The sequence below is a fragment of the Diadema antillarum genome, unplaced genomic scaffold, assembly GCF_040938485.1.
Source record: "Diadema antillarum isolate AM-2024a unplaced genomic scaffold, OU_Dant_1.0 seq00000129_RagTag, whole genome shotgun sequence".
Classification (NCBI taxonomy): domain Eukaryota; kingdom Metazoa; phylum Echinodermata; class Echinoidea; order Diadematoida; family Diadematidae; genus Diadema; species Diadema antillarum.
Genome location: NW_027271207.1, coordinates 1,154,414 through 1,170,301, shown reverse-complemented (window position 1 = coordinate 1,170,301; position 15,888 = coordinate 1,154,414). Strand labels below are relative to the sequence as shown.

Sequence of the window (15,888 nt, the reverse complement as noted above, 5' to 3'; positions counted from 1 at the left end):
TCAACTTGAACACTCCGGATTTCATGTGGTGCCTCTAGATAAGTATAATGATTCCAATGCGTATTACCGATGATAATTGAAGAGGCTTTTCAAGTTGAAAGTGATTACACTATTTTTTTTCTTAATGTCACACACACAAAATGGAACATGCTTTTCAGTTTGAATTGGAATATCTGCGAAAGGATATTCGAGTTATGGTTCACTTTTTGTTTCTGCCTACAGCGTATTTCCTGGCATATATAGTCTGAGTCAATTGCTACGGTTGGACTTGTGCAACTCAGATCATAATTGAACTCCATGGACTTAATCTGGCGACAACTGTGTCGGCTTGAAAAGATCCGTCACAACCTTTTAAAAAGGAACTTGAATACACCAAACGAATTAGGAGCTTTGGGCAAACTCTTAGCATATAGATTATGAATTTGCAATGTTTTAATAGTAATTCTGCCCTCAGTGAATGAATATGTGTATTTTTGTTGTTTCTTTTTGTCTTTAATCGGCTTTACCCATCTTGGCGTGGTATCACACCTGAGTCTCTCTCTGCCGTGATGTGACGTCACCTTAATCTTAAGGTGACGTCACACACGTCACATCATTCGGGACATCATTGTTCAGCTGGCAACGAGCAGTCAGTTACTCGTATACGAACGGCTTGTGTGCATGTACATGTAAGTGTACATGCAAGGGAACGATGGTGAGGGTGTAGTATAAGAGACATAGATCATGGGAGAATCAGATCAGAGAGCATCCGGGATTCCCTTTAAAGGACAGTTCTGGTGTTGGAACCGCTGGATGAGGAGACTACTAGAGGTTATGACGTCACATGTGGACAGCAATAATATAAAGGGAATTCCACAAAAATTCATTTTTCATGAAAATTATACATTCCTTAACTTGATACTGACATTTGTTAAGCCGGGGTAGCAATTATTCCCCCTGCTTTCTGAAGGCGGTAAGTCAAATGCTCTTTCATTATACTAGAAAAGTGAGATGAAAGTGAATTGTTGTGAAACTCCCTTTATATTTTCTTTTTATTGTTGTCCACACATGACGTCATAACCTCTGGTAGTCTCCTCGTCCAGCGGTTCCAACACTAAAACCTAAAAAAATTCATAACTTTTGCATCGTATGTCCGATTTCCCCAAAACTTTCATCGATGTGTTCTACTAATAATATGGCTGCATTCACTCAATCCACGTGTATATGAAAGTGGACTTGTCCTTTAAACCCCATACAGTATGAAATTCTAGATGACTCCTCTGGAGCGGACCGGATTTGTATGAATCGCATGGAGGGAGATTAGCCTTGTCAGGTCCGTCTCGTTTCCATGATGGCGAAATATTGGTGTGGTTGACAGTGCTGATCTTCTACGTACATGTAAGCCATCTCCGGCGGGACGGCGGTAATAAGAATGATGATTCTGGGGATGCACTGGCAGATGAAACGACAATTTTGGCTTTCTCTTCCTAGATAGAAAGTTTCAATCATGTCCACCGCACAATCCATTCTCCCGATGATAGTAGGTCGAGGAACGATTTAATGTCGATCGTTGGTTTGTCGTCTCCGCTTGGGGCATCTCAGGGAAGTCATGGAAGTGGGAGAATGACTCTTGCCTTCCTGGCCTTTGTGTATACACTGCAAAAAGTCCGGTGTTAAATAGTGAACACCGAGCTGGTGTCAAATTTTCGGTGCTCATTTATGGTGTTAAATTAACACCTCCGGGTGTCATTTCCAAATTTTAAACTGTTTTTTGAAGAGATTCTTAGTAACTGCACTTCTTGTTGATTTGTAATTTAAACAAGACAATCAAGAATTTTACATTAAAATACTAGATTTTTGAAAAAATGTGAAAATAAATTTACACCAAAGTAACACCAGCTGGTGTGGTCTCTTATTGAAGCTGGACGGGTGTTAAACCATTGATATTAACACCAGCAAATATCAAATCAACACCATGTGGTGTCATTTTTTAATTAACACCAGTACAGTGTCAAAATAACACCAGGTACAGTGTCAAATTAACACCACGAAGTGTCAGGTGAACACTTTTCAACACCATCACAGTGCATTTTTAACACCTGTGGGTGTGGTCCTCTGAAGTTTGATCGGTGTTAGATTTAACACCCGTGGTGTTAAATCTAACACCGATGTTTTTACAGTGTAGGGCTCTGGATTTAAATACAAACTTCGTGTTTTAATCCTGCCCAGTGAGGTTGTCCACTGACAAGATGTCTAGCTCGAATTGTCCTACTCGACCCAGGTGTATAAATTAGTGCCCGGCATTGCCCTGGTTTAATGATAATGACACGGCCCTATGGGAGAGCGCTGTTTACAGTGAAGAGGCTAGCCTAGGCCGATTGCTTGGTATCCCATCATATTATTATATTTACCAGCGTGATAATTGTGCCCCATCCTTATTTTCGTTCTGAATTTTGCATGCTTGACAGAAGGAAATTAGTCGACACTTTTGCATGGAGGAGTGTAAAGAGTATATTGTTTTCACCCAGCATTACTTACGCGACAAAGATGATAGTACGGTGGTAATTGATAATAATACTGCAAAATGCTACTGCTACTTTAACAATAATGGTAATAATGATAACAATAACCAAATGAAAATATACGACTTTACTACTATATTTACTGATATTAATGAAAATAATGATAACGGTGAAAGTGATGACAATGACGACATTCATTTTACAACGACATTCATCCTAACTCTTTTTATATTTGTAAGTTCGACGGGGAATGATTGTTCTTGAGTATTATGTCGTATGTGTAGAAATCGACTCCATTTTACACGACACGATATTTACATGTTTTCACAACATCCACTGCATGCGCGGTTGCAAAAGTTAGTCAGCATAAAAGTGGCTTTGTTATCTTTACAAGAATACTGTTATTCCCATCTGAGGATTCCACGCTGGTGAAATCATCCCAGTTTCAAAATGACTATCAAAATTAGATTATTTGTGGTGATCGGTATGAAGGGTTGAATGCTGAGAGCTGGAGAGAAGTGGCAGGCAGTAAAATAGGCCTATATCTCTGGGAAGACAGGATTGAGAGGAATACAGAACGTTCGCACAAAATGTTTTTCATTTTCCTTTGAAAACCCGCTGAATCTCATTTTGGTTTAAACATAAACACGTTGTGCTCTTTGTATGCAACTCCCCATAAAACAGATGGAAACATTCAATGGAAAGTGCCAGTATACCTCAAAGTACTCCTAAATGTTCACGTGCACGATCGAGGGTGGCGTTGGGGAGACGTCATAGTAATCGATATAGTGGCATTAATTCCAGTAATTCTGCTGTTTTCTAAAATCCTGTACCATATGATATTTCACCATAATAATATAATATCTTTACCAAAGAGATATAATACACGCGATATGACATTGTTGTCATCGTGAAGCATGATCGGGAATGACCTTGCCTACACACGTATGTAATAACATGCTCCTTGATATTCTGTCAGCTGTTTGTGAAAGTTCAGTTGTATGAATAGTTTAGAGTTCTCAAGTAGCATGGAAGGATGTCACACAACATTATCAGAAACTTCAAAAAAGTAGACCTATACCTTAAAAGGGTGGTATATAATATAGTTAGTTATCGTTGAGGTGGGTACCGTATAGATCCAACCTTTTAGGACCACTTTGTTTTGGGGTATTTCAACCATTTTAAAACCGATTTTCATCAAATAAACTCTGAATTGCTCGAGAACTGTACGCTCTTACATGTGTGTTAAGTAAAACTCTTGTTATCTCTCTCTCTCTCTCTCAAAAAAAAAAAAAATCAAAGCCCCATCAGCATCTCAACCAAAACTCTACATGTACTGATGTACGACCCCTTTACAAACGGAAACCTCTAGTGTTCCGTTTCCTGCATATTTGCCGAATCCCGATGTTCGAGAAACCACCCCTTTTGATGTAACAATCTAATATTTACTTGGACATAACTATGCATGTTGTGTTATGCATTCTTTACAACTCGACATTTTCCCCTATAAGAAAATGTAGGCTGTACACTCGAACTGCGTTTTGTATGCACTGAATTAATTATGCAGATCATCATCGCATTACTATACTGTGCATTCTGTATTATGCAATGCACATTGTATATTATATTTTATGTTTGTACAAATTGTGTGTATGTCGATTTATTTTTGTAATATGGAAATACTGTTTTACAATTAGAACATAAGACAAAAAAGAAAACTGTCGAGTCGCACTTTTTCTAAACATATATGATACCAAGCCCAATGGGTATGTTTCTTTTTTTTCTTTGACTTCTTCGAGCTTTCATCGAATGATAGTGTTCACAATACTATCTCTATATTTCCCTTTCTGTCCATACAGAGCCATGTTTATGCCAAATAGTGAGGGTGTCCGCTCCGCAAGTCTCGTACGAAATCGACGAGGGGAGTGCCAGCTCACTCGAATGCAACTACACAATATCCTCGGAACATGACGAAGGGGCGCAAGATGTCCCTCGACCTGTTGCCATCATCGCCTGGTTTAAAGACGGTGTCGAGATCGCCCGTCACCAGGGTACCGTACGGTTGACCCCGTCCGACGTTACGGAAGGGGTTGCGATAGTTCGCCCCGCCACGCTGTTCATTTCCAAAACGACGTCGTCCTACGCCGGAAAGTACACGTGTCGAGTTAGCTACGGTGATGCTGTAGCCAGTAGGAACATGACGCTGTCCGTTCTAGGTGTGTATATTAAAGATATATTGTGTTGTCATCTCATTATTAGGGAGCTTTAGATTTTAGACGCGCGGACGTTCAAAGAGGAAAAAAAAAAACATGGTCTGAGCGTGCGCAGTAGCGCACGTCAAGCTACTGCGCACGCTCAGACCATGTTTTTTTTTTCCTTTGAACGTCCGCGCGTCTAAAATCTAAAGCTCCCTATTATCACCTACGACGTTGTCTACATAGGCCCTATGTTCGGTAATTGTTCATAATGCAATACTAACTCGTTATTTTGCGAGCAATGACGTCAGGTCAGGTAATGTAATTGCTGACTTTGACTGTTTGCCGACGGCTTATTGACGGGACTATGACGAGATGATGCTGTTTGTTTTATGTAGACCATAATATATTATAGTAGGGAGTTTTAGATTTTTGCGACGCTGACGTTCATATGGGGGGGGGGGGGGGGAGGAGGGAGACACGTTCTGCGCATGCGCAGAATAGCTTGTCAAAATGTAGTTTTCACTACGCGTTCTTTGATAGTTTTACGTCCGCAGAGAGCTACTTGATGCACTGATCATATGGGGGCGCCATTTTACTTTTGATAGGTTGCGTTCTACATGTTCTAGCGTAATCTAAAGCTACTTTGCAACACGACGCAGGGAGAGAGGAGGACGATCAACGCATTCGTCGTCTGAAACGCCCGCGTCGCAAATCTAAATCTCCCTATTATATCAAACATTGCACTATGTGTTGTTGTAATACAACAATTTACAGTCCCTTTGGAGTTATATTTTCCCCTCGAGACAATGTTTTCCCTCAGCGCTGCAAACTTTGGGGAAGTATAACTCGCGGGATGTCAAGTTTTACATTACACCTGTGACATCGGAAAAAAAGGCAATTTGTGTGTGATATCAAAATCGTGTGATTGTGATGTGTAGATGATGATTGTTAAGGATGGAGACTGATGATACAGAATGGTCCGTATGACTATTGGATTTACCTTATAGGAGACCCATAATCTCTCCGAAATAGTGTATTTTACCCTTATATAATGATATACAAATATCGACTGCTGCAGAGGGAGATGGTAAAACTATTTGCACCGAGGTGATGTCTCAACAGTGCTATGTCCCGAGACGAAGTCGAGGGACATGGCACTGTTGAGACATCACCGAGGTCAAATAGTTTTACCATGGCCCGAAAGAAAGCAGTCGATATTTGTTTAATATCCCTCTCGAGCATTTTACTAGAGTAATGACGGTTTCCTTTTGGAAAAGTGTGCAGGTTTCGTGAACGATAAATCTAACGTTAGGCCGTAGCAGTGCAGCAGCAGTGCCTGCAGCGCGTATAAGTACCGAACGACACCGCTGCGCTGTTGTTGATTCCTACACACGAGCTACGCTACAGCGTGCATAACTCCGAAAGATCGAGGAGGTCCAGGACTACGTTAGATTTCAGAAGTAGGCCTAAAGCGGCTTCGTTACCCAGATCATCTTCAAAATCGGTATGATTCGTACCTGATATGGTGTCCTCCTGCGATCATTCTTTCGTTACTTGAGCAGTCACTTTGTCAATTGGGCTGAATGCATTGATCACACGTCCACTAACGTTACACACACCCACGCCATCGCACCACAGATTTCTGTAATGCTGTCGCACACCGCGCGCTCCGCGCTCTCTAGCTAGCTCTTAGCGCTAGCTAGCTAGCTACAGGACTGTCGCTCAAAAGTATCGCTACTACGCGCACTGCGTACATTCTTAAGTGAGAAATGTAGATATCGATCACACGATCACGATTGGGTGCAAATCGTGGATTCCCAAAAGTACTATATCACGCTGGCTAGTAACCAACTGCACCGCATCCAGCTGCTCGTAGCTAGCTAGTAAAACTACACCATGTTCGTGCTCTGTACAATCCTATGGCAAGAAGCTTTACTTGAGGGATATAATATTGAATATTTCCGACAGCGACTTACCGTGCCCATTGTGTTCTTTAATGGATTTTATAGTATACAAATATCGACTGCTGCAGAGGGAGATGGTAAAACTATTTGCACCGAGGTGATGTCTCAACAGTGCTATGTCCCGAGACGAAGTCGAGGGACATGGCACTGTTGAGACATCACCGAGGTCAAATAGTTTTACCATGGCCCGAAAGAAAGCAGTCGATATTTGTTTTATATCCCTCTCGAGCATTTTACTTGAGTAATGACGGTTCCCTTTTGGAAAAGTGTGCAGGTTTCGTGAACGATAAATCTAACGTTAGGCCGTAGCAGTGCAGCAGCAGTGCGTGCAGCGCGTACCGAACGACACCGCTGCGCTGTTATTGATTCCTACACACGAGCTACACTACAGCATGCAAAACTCCGAAAGATTGAGGAGGTCCAGGACTACGTTAGATTTCAGAAGTAGGCCTAAAGCGGCTTCGTTACCCAGATCATCTTCAAAATCGGTATAAATCGTACCTGATATGGTGTCCTCCTGCGATCATTCTTCCGTTACTTGAAGCAGTCACTTTGTCAATGGAGCTGAATGCATTGATCACACGTCCACTATAAACGTTACACACCCACGCCATCTTCGCACCACAGATTTCTGTAATGCTGTCGCACACGTACACCGCGCTCTCCGCGCTCTCTAGCTCTCCGCGCTAGCTAGCTAGCAAGCTACAAGCCACAGGACTGTCGGTCAAAAGTATCGCTGCTACGCGCACTGCGTACATTCTTAAGTGAGAAATGTAGATATCGATCACACGATCACGATTGGGTGCAAATCGTGGATTCCCAAAAGTACTATATCACGCTGGCTAGTAACCAATTGCACCGCATCCAGCTGCTCGTAGCTAGCTAGTAAAACTACACCATGTTCGTGCTCTGTACAATCCTATGGCAAGAAGCTTTACATGAGGGATATAATAAATACTATTCCGACAATACAATACTAGTACCTGCAACATTTCAAGTGCAAGTGTTTTTCGGTTGATCTCATGTCACAAAGGAAGGTATGAGTAAAGGCTTTTGTTTCAGAGGTTAGTGGAAGATTAGTAAAACTGTGACATCATCACCACACCTAATTTGCATGATCTGCATGCTTGTGATTGCTACCCGTATCTCTCTGTGGTCAAAATAATCAATATGTAAAGTGAAACATTTTGTGTTTTGAGGATAACGACAACAATTTAATTGTCTTATATAGTATGTCCAAAAAAAAATTACAATCGGATTTTCGCTTTGATAACTCCCAATAAATGCTACTTCAGGGTTTTAAGATATAACATCTTAGCTCTATTTTGCAGAAAACCTCATTCAATTTGGTTAAGTAGTCACAGAGAAGTGTGGATTGTCGTAAACCATGTCATGGGTCTGATTCTTCCAAGTTTAGCACTTTGATTCTCTTGGAACTGCATATCAATGTGTGAACACAATGGACAGAACTTGGAGGGAAGGGATTCCTGACATGCTCTACAAAACTCCTCATTTCTCTTTGACCACTGAAGCAAATCGGATGGGGATTTCTGTAAGACGTGGATAATAAGTTATGGTTTCATATCCTGAAACTGTATTTGGATTGGTTCTCTATTTTTAAAGTTCTCATTGTGGAGGGTCCTGTTGTATTTTTTTTTTTTTTGGGGGGGGGGGACATACGGTAAAGGTCGGAATCAAATGAATGCGCTTTAATTCTGCATGGCATATAGTATGTGAACATGTTTTCTCTAGTTCCATCGTGCTGCACATTTATACAAAATCATATATATTACTGTTATATGAACCTACTATTTGTAGTCCCAAAATCCCGCAGTTTGGGTGTAATTTACACCCTACAGAAACACCTTGGCGCAGCGATTTTTCTTGTGTCGCGTGTGTTTGTGATGCTCATGTATGTGAATGCGTAGGTCCTTCTATCACTGTTGGACCATTAACATGTCAATGAAATGTCATCTTGGCTCATAAAAGGATGGTGTTACAGGTCAGTGATGATAATCACCCCCCCCCCCCCCCTCCGTATGCCCCTCCTCCCCCCCCCCCCCCCCCCCAATTAATTGCCGAGGAGCATAAATACATACCCATGCGGTATCGGATGATGAATCGTGGTAACACAATATGTGAATAAAACATGATGGTTCTCCTTGATCTTCCCACGCGAAAGAAGTAAGACTGGCAAAGATGGAGTGGAAAGCGTGTCGAGGTTAGGCTAATTCTGCCAGACTGTGCAGCTAGTGAGCACAAGCACTAATAACAGGAAAATGTGTCGAATGAAGTTGAAATTTTATAGACAGTCACATGATAGATGAATAAACCCTTTGCCCTCATCAGTGTTGACTGCTGAGGTCTGTTTTACCCTGATAAGCATTATCATGTTGCTTTGTATGTTTTGTTAGTGAAAATCTTTAGAAATGAATCAGAAACATACACACACACACCCACACACACACACACAAATGTGAACTGTTAAGGTTTTGAGAGTAAGAGAAACTTTGTGATAAGTGTTGAGAAGGTCTATACTTTCGGTTTGTACACTAAAATTCACAAATTTTTCATTTTCCTCCCTTTATTTATTTTTTTTTGACCTGCTCTTGGTAATAACAAGAATATTACGTTTGCTTTTTGTATAATGTATGTGTGTCTTCCTCAGAGGTTACGTACTGTCTGCGCTCAAAGTATTAGGAAAATTAGAATTCGTGAAGTTTTGCGTACAAAATGATTGGAGAGCTGCTGTTCTATAAGACTTACATCACGCAGAGTTGCCAAGTTGTCTTTCCATCTTAGAATTCTACAATATACATAGCTTTTTTTAATGTGTTGGTTTTTTTCCAAAATTTTCACATATTTACTTCTCTGATATTTTTTTCCCTGTTATATCAAGCAGCATAATGTCAGGACGGAATATCCCTTTAAAAGATAGGAGTTTTACGTCACAGTCTCTTCAAGAAAGCTATGAAATGTGACAGCTGCTTTAGTGTTTGAGGCTCATTTATTCTACGCAGATAGATGACTTGCATCATTCCGATAAGGTTTGTCATTAGTTTAGTAGGGAGGTGGCTTTCGTCTCACTTCCCTGGTCGTAGTATACAACATGTAGTCCGCGGCGGACTGTGTTCCGGCGGAGGCTTTGTAATTTTATCATAGGAAACTTTCGCTCATGCACGCCGGAACTCTTTGGAGTTAAAGGAAACTGTTCACCACTCACTCAAAGTACTACTTCCAATAAACATAGTTAACAGTCTGTCTTTCAGTCAAACACACTTTGTAGGAAAAAAAAGAGAAATCCCTATAAAAGATGTGAAAGATAATTATCCTTCAATGCCCAATTAATTCTGTAGTCTTGTATTCCGCCCTTTATACTCCTCCCAGAAGAATACAAGCTATAAAACTGTCAGAGGCAATACGTGTGATTCGTGTGTATACCTAGTTTGAGATTCCACCAATAATACAATAACTCGAATGCGATGCAGCTACTGGAGAAAAAAAAAACATATAGACCAAAAAATACAATTTTAGCCAAATACTATCTCCCTGAGTTCATCTATATGGGAAGTATTATTGGCAGGATGAATACCGTCTCACGTAACAATACGAATAAGTTTGCAAATGATTATCAAATTGCCCTTTATGAACGTACTTTACATCTTTTATTCAGTGTTTTGAGTAATAATAGCAATTATTCTTTTATCATGGCAATTACGCAAAATACTGAATAATTAGTGTGTAACTACTGAACCAACTCGACGCAAAAACCGTTAAATGAACAGGAACAAAATTAATATGTTTTCACTCTATTGTGCGCCATCCATAACGTATTCAATCTTCCAATAAGCATTTACTTTGCTTCCTCTGTGTAATGTGTTTTATACTTTTGTCACGGATGAGTCACTATGTATAAAAGCGACACAACATTAGAAAACAAGAATTAAAGGGATGGTATACAGTTTCGGTTGAGATTGGACTTCATGTTTCCAACCTTTTTTAATGATGATTTCTTTGAGATAATGAGAAACCTTTTATGAAATATGAAAGAGTATGTAATTCTAAGAGGAATTCAAAGTTTATTTGATGAAAATTGCTTTTAAACCAAAACAAAGCGATCGTATAAAAGGTGGGACCCACCTTTTATGAGGATCGCTTTGCTTTACTTTGTTTTTTGGATATCGCAGTCATTTCAAAACTGGTTTTCATAAAATAAACTATGAATTCCCCTTAAAATTGCCATACCCTTTAACATTGCACAAAGCGGTTTCTAAGTATCTCATAAAAAGTTAAAGGCGAAATCGTCACCTCAACTAATCCCTTGAAATCCCTGTAAGGTGATCATCGAAGGTGGTGGTAGTGGCGGTGGGGGGGGGGGGGGGGTGGAAGCGGTAAAAGAGAAATTAGTTAGGATGTATAACAAATGCTTTGTGTGTAACACGACTTTCACGTCTAATACTTTTAACCTTGATTAACATGATTACAAGGTCGCTTAAGTTAATGACTTGCATTAATTTGTTTTAATAACAATGGCATATAATAGGCGTTGCATATAAACTGTATTGCATGTGTAGAGGGAATGAACGTGCGGCAAAGAGATGAGAGAACCTGGAAGCAAAAAAAAAAAAAAAAAAAGAGAGAAAAAAAAGCCAGTTTTCATTTCTCCTCGAGAATGAGGCAACGTGAAAGAAGATAATGCTGATATCAGTTGGCATTTTGAAGGAATGAGAATGAGGGCCAGGGATATCGATGACCGTACCCATAAGTTTTAAATGATCCGTGACCGAAGCTAAATCGCTAATGATTATAGAGCTGTGAAAAATCATTAGAAGTATGGTGTTTAATATCAGTCGAGAGCTGGCATTGTTGTGCGTAGTATGTCCGCATGTTTGTCATTCTGTGTGCACACTCAATGAATGATCGAGCTACGGATAACTAGATACACTGTAATGAGGTTTATAATATATATATATATATATATATATATATATATATATATATGTGTGTGTGTGTGTGTGTGTGTGTGTGTGTGTGTGTGTGTATGTATGTGTGTATGTATGTGTGTGTGTGTGTGTATTGAGTTAGTTGTTCACGAGTTGGTGTGATAATATCAAAAATAAAACTGAAACCAAGTTCATGCTGTAATCACATAACAGTAATTGCTTCTTTCGGCACACAAATTTTAGAGCGATTTGCTCTTTCTCAAGTGTTCTTGATTCTGAGAGAACAATAACAATTAAGTCATAACAATATTGCAACATATATATGTATATCTATATATATATATATATGCGCGCGTGTGTGTGTGTATATATATATGTATAATATACATACATATATACATGGATATATTTTTTAGGTCTTAGTACATTTAAGGATATGCATACTTATGAAATGACTGGGAGGAAGAGAATTCGAATATGTGTGTTTGTTTGTGTGTTTGTTGTTGGTTTGTGTTCTCCAGTCTAGAGCATTTTTTTACCCCTATTTGTTTTATTCTTCATTATTCTTCTCACGTTCGGTCACTCCCTTAGAAACGGATCTAGAAGGTAAGGATAATAATGAATAAAGACGCCCTATTGGTAAAGTCTCAGTTTCTTACAGTGTGCTGCACCCTCGTAATTGCATGCTTTTTTTTTCTTTTGTGGAAAATGCATGATTATTGTGGATATTCAAGAGAAACTTTTGGTGTCGGATGAAGTTTCCCGCGAACAATGACTTACAAAACGGACTCAAAATGGGAAGAGCCAATTTGAAAGTGGGCCTATCATTAAAACCGAACGAATGTATGACTTTGATGATATATAATATTTGTAATGAATACGTTGAAACATTGTGTCATGACTAAGATGGTTATACCGTTCCCTCGATAGTTTGGTTTAAAGTTGTATTTCATTTCTTCTTCTTCTTCTTCTTCTTCTTCTTCTTCTTCTTCTTTTTTTTTTTTTTGGGGGGGGGGGGGGCTGTGTGACATATAGAGCAATGTAGGCCTACCTTTTTTTTTCTGGTTAGAGGACATCGAATAAATGGAGGTAGCAGTAAATTTGTCGTTGCTTGAGCCAAGACGACCGACCTAACGAAAACCTTGCAATTAATTGAGCTTTCGTGTTTATTCAAACAAAGCATTTCGTTGTAGAACGATTGGGAAAGAAGCGACGCGCAACTTGATCTATTCGTTTATTTTACGCAGCTAACAATACTGATTACGGTTGTTAACGTTTACGCGGTCTTTCGATTAGGCCAAATATTTTCTATCAACTAATGTTCAGTAAACGCACAGTTTCTCTATAGTGGATAGGACATGAGAAGTTTAGATTGTCATGAACTACTGGCAACTGCAGTGATGAGTGCAAATTGAAATGATGCCAATTATGATAATAGCAGCAACACATCAATAGCAGGTTATTACCGAAACACCTGCGATGACCTATTTTACATAAACTGCATGATACTATTGTTGGACGAGAAAATGAAACGCAAAGTTGTCGATCATTCAGTGCCCTGTCCAAACAAAAACGAGTGAAACTCCGCCACGCCATGTTTCTTCACGATCAATGACAAACTGTCATGGCAATTTAGAAATAATATAGGTTTGTTGACAGAGTGTGTTGACACCTGTCCTTTAAACTCTTGCTTGGAATGGATTCCCTTTGCATGAGATGGTATCTGATGTAAATGCATGCTGTTAAGTCGAACATCTTGTGAAAAATGTATTGATGACGTCACGTCCTCCATCCTCTCTCCCCTCATCTCGTCCTGTCTATTACAAGGCAGAATAATACACACTTTCTTCGTACCCACCCACCCACAAACACACACGAACACCCACACAGAAAAATCATATGCACTTTGTCGCTTCAACGTTCGATGACTGCAAACCTTCTGTTCATTATGATCATAATGAAAATGGTGGTTCATTACTTTGTATATTATAATAGTAGTAGTAGTAGTAGTAGTAGTAGTAGTAGTAGTAGTAGTAGTAGTAGTAAAAGTAGTAATAGTAGTAGTAGTAGTAGTAGGCATTAGTGGAAGTAGTCAAAGAAGTTGTAGTAATGGTGATAGTATAGTAACATCATCTTTATATCAATATTCGTTACTGTTGTAGACATAATATCATAGGCCAATACAGGACCATTACAACTATCTTCTGCTTTCACCACCTCCGTCGCGCGGTGTCAGAATGTTAACTGAGTTTTATTTCTTGAATTTAGGTGTTGTTTCTTTCTTTTTCTCGTCGTCGAATATGTCAATATGGTCCTTGTTGTAGCACATAATCATGGTCCTTGTTTCAGAACATGCATGAGTTAAAGATGTAAAGGATTGCCTGTGTGTGTGTGTGTGTGTGTGTGTATGTGTGTGTGCGTGTTGTGTGTGTGTGTGTGTGTGTGTGTGTGTGTGTTTTAGAGTGAACACAAAGCCTTGTTAACAAATTCCCCTTATGCCATTACTCTCTAAAATAGGTTCAACGTTGCACCTGTACCAATGTCTCACTGGGAGCACCTGTACAGGTTCAATTTTGCACCTTTTAGACGAATGAGCACCTTTAAAGGTTTTATATAAACTGATTTATGATATTTTGGACCTGAATGTCTACTTCTTTTTAATGAAAATTTCCTTATAACCGTGTTCGTTAGACCGGAAGCGCATTGAGTTAGGCCTATACCAGAAACCTCATGGTGTCGTGTGTATGTGTATATAATATGTATTTCGAATTTTCGATATTTTCAACACGTTATTCAGTTGTAGCTGTACATGACATTGAATCTTAGATCTTTAATCTTCTTTTTTTTTGCGCTCATTATTGATATTACTGTATCCTCAAGTGGTCCAGTTATTTCTCTTTGAAAACAGATATCAAATCATACTTATAGGTACATTTTTGTTAAACAAATTTGATATTTGACATCATGTTTGCTGTAAGTATCTCGCAAGCCCTTATGTCAATTCATTTAGATTATCGAATCGGCTTTTCGGTGACAGGTTATCAAGATTATGATGCATTGTAATTTTTTTTTCAGTTTTCCTAGATTTCTTCTGCTGTTTATTCACTTAGTTTTCTTTTTCTTCTTAGGTTCAGGTTGAGAACACACTGCAAAAGGGGCACATGATTCGATGTATTATCATAAAATATATAGAGAATCCCATTGATAATGAATCCCACTGAACTTGTACTGTCGCTGCCTGGTAATTTGTATACAATGTATATCTATCTCCTATGGCGACCAAGGATGACATCTCATAGCGCTTTTTATCCAGTGGAAAAGGCGCTCTAGAATATCAACTATTATTATTATTATTATTATTATTATTATTATTATTATTATTATAACTTTTTTTCGTTAGAAAGAGAACACTGTTGTCTATAATGGTTCATTATGCAAAATGAGATGGTAGATGAATCGTGTAAATAAATCGAATATAACACCTGTTCACGCGGTGCGGAATAGCAGAAAAGAATTTCGAAAATAAATATTACTTACTGCTCGATCTTTTGACAGTGTTAGCATAAGTATTACGCCATAATGAATGTGTTTGTTCAAGTTCACGCTCTCTGTAGTTTGGTTTTGTAAATTTCTGTTTTGTTTTGTTGCATTTAGACGCGTGGTCTGCACAAAATGTCTCTTTCACTTATGTTAGCCCGTATATCCTTTCGTGTGTTTTTCTCTTGTTTGCTGTGATCATGGTGATATGTGATGTGTTAATTGAGTTGATTTTTGGAATGTCTACCGCTTATGTACATAGCCCCCTTGCGAGATTCTGGTGACTTATTTTCTGTGCAACATTCCATAAATTTTTCAAACTGGCTTCGAATCAGATTGTATCAGTAGTATTAATGATGCTTCGACTCCGAATTTAAGGATGCTGTAGTGAAAGACCGTATTAAAAAAAAAAAAATATATATATATATATATATATATATATATATATATATATATATGTGTGTGTGTGTGTGTGTGTGTGTGTGTGTGTGTGTGTGTGTAGTATAATGAATTGCAAACTGTATTTCGCGCATCTAACATGATTGTGATTTGTTAACGTACTCCTTTTCAGAATGTAGCATGCATTGAAACTCCCAATATCTTGTCAACTTTCAACCTTTGAAAAATAATTTAAGAACAATACTTTATTATCACTGAAGTCTCAAGTGTCAGCCCCTGAAGCTGATTCACACTTGAACAACACTTTTCTTTCCAGTTAGTCAGAGCTGCATGCATACTGACTGAT

The 15,888-nt window shown here is 38.9% G+C and overlaps 1 protein-coding gene across 1 annotated transcript in view; it reads left to right on the top strand.

Annotated features, from left to right (window-relative positions):
- Positions 1-15,888, top strand: part of LOC139727374 (vascular endothelial growth factor receptor 1-like) — a 91,036-nt gene that overhangs the window by 43,581 nt on the left and 31,567 nt on the right. The window contains exon 2 of the mRNA XM_071638333.1: positions 4,361-4,717. Within this exon, the coding sequence (XP_071494434.1) occupies positions 4,361-4,717 (357 nt within the window). The remainder of the gene's footprint in view (positions 1-4,360; positions 4,718-15,888) is intronic.